Below are 7302 nucleotides of genomic sequence, written 5' to 3'. Positions count from 1 at the left end.
TTCTAGTTTTTTTTACAACACGTGTTGTATTTTCGCATGCTGTGATTCAAAAATAGCAATATTTCTATCACATACGGCTGAAATAGAAACAGCGTTGTAAAAAAAATACAACGTCCCAAGATCTTGAAAACATTTTTGCATGGTAAAATTTTCAAAATGTCAAAATTTCTACCACTTTTTCCCAACACCAGTGAACTTGCTCTAATTGTTGTAAATTTTGTTCATAACATCAAATGCGTTAAACTTAAGGGGATGGCGCTAATAATTGTTTTCTCAAAAGTTTATTGCTCGAGCACTGTGCGAAGTAATGATGCGTTTGGTAGCTAATATCCACTGAATGGTTTGTCGAGCGAATGCTCGAAAGGCATAGATTGTAATAAAACATTATTATCAAACATTTTGTTTTGAAGAATGAAAATATCGAAACAACTAGACAAACAACAATAATCAAATATTTTCCGTTCAAGTGTAAATATTAGGTAAGCAAAATTTTGAAAATATTTTTATATAGTATATGAAGCATCTGAATCAACATTGGATATGTTTTAAAAGCTAATCATTGGCGGTTTTTGTTCAGTTCGAGGTTCAACTGTGGAAAAGATAGATCCTAGCAATAATTTCTCAAGATGAAGGTTCTTTTTCTGATCTGTGCTTGCGTTGCAGTCTTACAGCTAACGACAGCTCGCAAGGCCAACAGTCAACGTAAGTTTTCAAATTTGTTTATGTTTTTTTTCTACCAGAAGGACCCGACATAAAGCTAAGCTTATTTTCCAATTTTTAGTTGATTGCCGGCCTAATGAAACCTACACGACCTGTGGCCCGTGCAATGAGCGAGTGTGTGGCGTTCCCTTTGAACCAATCTATTGCCTGATGTGCCCCAAAGGATGTTTCTGCAATAAGGGCTACGTTCGTAAAGTTCCCAACGGTGCCTGCATTAAACCGACCTGGTGCTGAATACCTGACTGTTTAAAAATAAAATTGTAACAAATTGAAAAAAAATCAAATCTACTTATTAAGGAAAACTATCTAAGTCGTATAGAATGTTTTTTGACGTAGAATTACGTCATACGGCAACACTATAGGGGGGGCAAATTGAAATTCGCGAACCGATCTCGCGTCACGAAAAACGCCTCTTTCAAAGACATCTCTCTTAAAAGACATACCAAGCCTGCTCAACGTTGATTGGCTATTCGAAAATGGAAAAAAATTAGACGCCCCGCCCCTTCATGAGTTTTGTTATTTCCAGCCTACGAAAGGTATAAAACAAGGGGTCAACTGACGGTTTGGTTCATTGTATCAGAGAAATTGAAACTAGTGACACGGGCAGTAGCAGAGCTGACACACACACACACACACACACACACACACACACACACACACACACACACACACACACACACACACACACACACACACACACACACACACACACACACACACACACACACACACACACACACACACACACACACACACACACACACACACACACACACACACACACACACACACACACACACACACACACACACACACACACACACACACACACACACACACACACACACACACACACACACACACACACACACACACACACACACACACACACACACACACACACACACACACACACACACACACACACACACACACACACACACGCACACACACACACACACACACGCACACACACACACACACACACACACACACACACACACACACACACACACACACACACACACACACACACACACACACACACACACACACACACACACACACACACACACACACACACACACACACACACACACACACACACACACACACACACACACACACACACACACACACACACACACACACACACACACCATCGCACACCACCCGCACGTAACACAACTCCCGCCCATTAAATACCACCCACCCATCGCACATCACCCATCCATCACACATCACCGACCAGCGTTGCCAGATTGAAAACCACTCAAGTCCGTAGATTTCCCAAAAATCGAAAAATGTACTGATTTCGGCTAAATAAAACGTGATGACCTTTTTTTTTTTTTTTGGTCGTCAGGTAGAATTTTCATTTATCCGCAGAATCCCTTGAATTTATTCGATAATCCGTAGAAAATCCGTAGGAAATGCTGAAAATCCGTAGATTTCGAGCATCGATCCGTAGCTCCGTAGAAATGCTTAAAATCCGTAGATCTACGGAGAAATCCGTAGATCTGGCAAGGCTGTCACCGACCCATCACACACCACCCACCCATCACGCACCACCACAGCTCATCAAACACCACCCACCCATAACACACCGCCCACCCATCACACACCACCCACCCATCACACACCACCCACCCGTCAAGCACCACCAACACAACGCACTCGTCATCCACCTATTGTAAAAGAAAAGTCAAGCGCAACTCTCTTTAAGATTTTGGCCCTGAAAAGGGCCTTTTTTTGTTATTTGTAGATATGAAAACATGGTCAATCTAACGCTTCCTCGGGAATCTCGTGTTTAAGCAACAGTTTAAGCTAGTGATTGCTATGTGATCTTAACCTTCCCATGCCGTTCGCAAAATATCCGTTTCGGGGAAATTTGAGTTGTAGTTTGATTTCGTTCTCCTGGCTGTAAATGTTAACCGATTTTGATGATATTATATTCATTGTGTAGGTAATTTGTTCTTATTACTCAAAATTTTAAAATAAAGTCGATATGTATTACCAAGTTATCAGAAACTGGTTCAGAAAGTAAAAAGTCCGAAAAATCAATTTTATTTTTAAAATGCTCATAACTTTTAACAGCTTTTCTGTATTTAAGTGTTTCATTGATGTTTGAAATCGTCAAGAATCCATCTATCCGACAGTGTATAGATATGTTGGGGTCCAATGAAAGTTTTGACCGCTATCTCAGATCTTCCGGTAGAAAAAAATCTAACTTCAAAAAAACGTTATCCAATTTTTGCTTTGCTTAGCTGTATTTCATTTCCCAATGAACCGATTTTCAAAACTCAAATTTCAATTTTTTGACGTTAATTTGATCATTATTTTCATAGAACATACTTGGTCTGTCAAAATTCCTAGTTCTTCAGTATATTGGAATGATGATGAAGAGATTTTAAATGTGCGCTTCGGGTCATATTGACCCGAACGGCATGGGAAGGTTAAGGGAAATGAAAACATGATACTGATTCCAATCCAACGAGACGCATGAGACTAAAAACAGTTTGAGAGCTTTTGCCCTGAGTCAAGCGTTTAGATCAAAGCAGTCATTGTAGGCTTTTCTCGCAAGCGTTTGATACAAAGCTCATGTGTTTATCACATTATTTGCATAACTGCCGGGCGCATAATTTCGACGACATCGGCCTTGTTTCTGCTTATACTTATATTTAATTCGCCTTTTGTTATGCAGTTGAAAAAGCTGCATACTATCTTTATGGGTCGATTTAGACCATTAATAGTTATTAAAACGACAATTTATGGAAGAATGATTTTTTTCGAAGTTAAGTTCCTTTAAAAAATTCGACATACTTTATTCTAGAATGCTTATTTGAAACGAAAAACATATTGACTCGGGATAGGCTGTAGTAATTCTACGTGAACTTCTCGGTCGTTTCATATATACAACCACTGTAACTTTTTTTGCTACACAGAGCTTAAAAACTACATTGAAAACCGAATGGAAATTCAAACAACTTGTGAAAGACAAACACGAGATGTGTCGTAAAAAAATCACTTGCTGAAAAATTACTCTTAACGTGCGTCATACCCCGCTTCTTCATAAATTGCCAATGAATTCCCGTACACGTACGTTAACTGAAATGAGCTGCAAGTTTTTGCCATTCGAAGAGCTTCGATTTTATTGGAAAAGCTTCATAAAACATCACCACTCAATGGACTGGGTGGAACGATTCCATACTAGCTTGCGCCGATTATCTAGGGAGCTAGCAATGACACAAAAGCGACGAAAGCGTGGAACTAGCCCGTTAATAGCCGAGACTGACTGACTGGCTGTATGCACTTTCCCATTGATTGAGATGATGATGCTCTGCTCATACTTGCCGTTACGTTACGAATCGGTGGGAAACTCTCCCGAAATTTGGAACCAACTTTTTACCCGAACTAACAACGTCCCATGTGTAGGAATCAGGAGCGTGTATAAAGAGTAAGTAATTAAATATATCAGATGACTAAATCGTGAAAAGCGTGTAGGAATCAGGAGCGTGTATAAAGATTGAGTAGTTATATATATTTATATCAGATGACTGAATAGTGTGTAGTAGGGAAGTTCGGGCAAATGACTATTGTGTGAGTGTGATCGGCAAGGAAAAAAGGACAGTGTGTGTATATGTGTGTAGGTGCTCGTCCTTAGGAAGTGATTGGTAGGAGTAACCGATTCTGGCAGTTAGAAAAGTTAGTTTAGTGTGGACTGACGCGTTTCTACTAACTCGCGATAAGGTGCAAAAGAAAACAAAATGTCCGACGAAGGAACTTCCGGTCGCTACATTGGCGCTCCATACGCTCCCAATCGGTAAGTGTTCGGATAATAAAAGTTGATAGTCCCAAAACACCATTCAATTATTATACTTCATTTGATTTTCACTGCATTGCAAACATGTGAATTGCCTGGATGATGCGACGCCATTTGCAAACAGCATTGCCTAACCTTTTGAATCGAAATTGATTTGATTATGCTATCTAAGTTTTCAATCTCGGCCACAAAACATAACCTAAATGAATGTGATAATAATTTTTATCTTAAACCGAAAATAAGAAAAATCTCTGCCGCCGAAAGGTCAGAGTAACTGAGTAAAACACTACGATGACTTGATCTAGAAGAAGCCAAGAATTTTAAATGGATTTTTTTTACTTAACCGAAATATCATAGAACTCTGCCGACGAAAGGTCAGAGAATAACGATTCGAACTGGAATCAAATTTTGTAATGGATTTTTTTATTTCGAACCGAAAATTTTAAAAAACTTTGCCGCCGAAAGGTCAGAGTAACTGAGTAAAACAATAGAGAGAAAAAACAGCTCAAACTTGGTCCAGAAGAAGCCAAGAATTTTAAATGGATTTTTTTTACTTAACCGAAATATCATAGAACTCTGCCGACGAAAGGTCAGAGAATAACGATTCGAACTGGAATCAAATTTTGTAATGGATTTTTTTATTTCGAACCGAAAATTTAAAAACTCTGCCGCTGAAAGGTCAGAGTAACTGAGTAAAACAATAGAGAAAAAAAAAACAGCTCAAACTTGGTCCAGAAGAAGCCAAGAATTTTAAATTGATTTTTTTTACTTAACCGAAATATCATAGAACTCTGCCGACGAAAGGTCAGAGAATAGCGATTCGTACTGAAATCAAGTTTTGTAATGGATTTTTTTACTTCGAACCGAAAATTTCAAAACTCTGCCGCCGAAAGGTCAGAGTAACTGAGTAAAGCAAAACAATAACTTGGTCAAGAAGAAGCCAAGAATTTGAAAGGGATTTTTTAACTTAACCGAAATATGTATCATAAACCCCTGCCCGAAAGGTAAGAGTAACTGAGTAAAAGAATAGAAAGAAAAAAAAAACAACTTGAACTTGGTCGGGAAGCAACCAAGAATTTTAGATGGTTTTTTTTACTTAACCGAAATATTATAAGACTCTGCCGACGAAAGTCATAGAATACCGATTCGAAATGGAATCAAATTTTGAAATGGATCTTTTTATTTTTAAACCAAAATTAGGAAAAATCTACCACCGAACGGTCAGAGTAACTAAGAAAAACAATAAAACCAAACAACTAACGGAGAAGAAGAAGCCAAGAATTTTGAATGATTTTTTTTTCATCTAACCGAAATATTAACAAACTCTGCTGACAAAAGGTCAGAAATAAAAACAATTCGTACTGAAACCAAATTCGGTAATGGATCTTTTTCTTTGAACCGAATGTTAAAAAATAACTGCCGCCGAAGGTCAGTGTAACTGAGTAAAACAAAACAAAAATACTACTCATAAAATTTCGTAGTGAGTATTTTAAAACAAATCTTCGCCGCTGTAGGGTGAATGGAACAACAAAAAGCCAACAGCCAAGAAATTTAAATGGATTTGAATAAAATATTAAATAGAACTTTTTGTTTGAAACCAAAATTAAATAACTATAAAAAAATGACCTGATCAGAGTAATTAGTAAAACGGAGCCAATTAGAGGAAAAATATCGTTTTAGTCAAGATAACACAGATCTCAGCCAACGAATGGTTGGGCAATAACGAAATGACCTGCGTAATCATTCTTTTTATTTGAATCTAAACTATCCAGTCCTTTCGCTGAATGGATAGAAAATCGAGGTTTTTATTTTGAAGTATTCTAAGAAATTATTAGAGGACTTCTCATCATGCAGGTCAGGAAATAAAACCTGAATGTGAAGATTAGGTTGTCGTGCTAACATAAGGATTATAATATAAGTCATGTTTAAAAACCTTGGTATTGGGGATTTTTTTTTATTATCTGACGGGTTTGCGCCGGTGGTCTTCAGATCATCCCCAAAATTGAAAATTTGGTTCATTTTTGCGACCTAAAAACACATGTATTTTTTCAGATTTCTAACATTTTTATTTTTTGAGTTAGCTTCGGTTAGATTTTTTTGTCAATAAAAAATAACCATTTTTCAAAGCTACATAACTCTGTTGTTTCTCAACGGAAATTATAAAATAGCACATCAAAATGCATTGAAATTTTATCAGCTTTCCAAATATAATAGTTGAAAAAAATTAAATAATGACCTTCAACATGAAAAGTTGTAAATAAACTTTAAATGGCGTCTAAAAGTACCGTCTGCACCACCGAATATTTTGCAAAAAATATCTTTGTGTAGCTCGATTCATGATGCAACTTTCATCTGAAGACACAAAAGTGGGCCATTAACACCTTGAAGAGTTATGAAAGAAATAATGACAATAAATCTCTTTTTTTGCATCGAAAACAAACAATGGTGGAACAACTGCACTCACATATGGAGATAGCAAGCACTTCTAACAACATGGAAACAAAAGAACTTATCAAAGCTGGTAAAAAGCACTATTTTTTCGTCCTTTTCAGACTGCCCTCACTCGCACAACAGTCCCATATGAATTTTCGTCATTTTAGGTTAACATAAGGCTTCAACATAAAAGACTAAAAAAAGAGGTTTTGTTCTAGAAATTTCGAAAAAAATATCAATTCGTGGCTGTCCTATATGAAATATACCTGAATAACAGTCCCATTTGTGAAATACCACGGATTTGGTTACTTTTCAATGTTTCTTTCGGC

The 7302-nt window shown here is 37.2% G+C and overlaps 1 protein-coding gene across 1 annotated transcript; it reads left to right on the top strand.

Annotated features, from left to right (window-relative positions):
• The first annotated feature begins 567 nt into the window (after positions 1-567).
• LOC129754249 (chymotrypsin-elastase inhibitor ixodidin-like) lies at positions 568-957 on the top strand. The gene is made up of 2 exons (XM_055750199.1): positions 568-702; positions 782-957. The coding sequence occupies exons 1-2, from the start codon at positions 627-629 to the stop codon at positions 952-954; spliced, it is 249 nt and encodes an 82-aa protein (XP_055606174.1). The 5' UTR covers positions 568-626; the 3' UTR covers positions 955-957.
• The last annotated feature ends 6345 nt before the right edge of the window (positions 958-7302 follow it).

The sequence above is a fragment of the Uranotaenia lowii genome, chromosome 3 (assembly GCF_029784155.1).
Source record: "Uranotaenia lowii strain MFRU-FL chromosome 3, ASM2978415v1, whole genome shotgun sequence".
In the NCBI taxonomy this organism is placed as follows: Eukaryota; Metazoa; Arthropoda; class Insecta; order Diptera; family Culicidae; genus Uranotaenia; species Uranotaenia lowii.
Note: the sequence above shows the minus strand (reverse complement) of the source record. Positions and strands in the feature narration are given on the sequence as shown.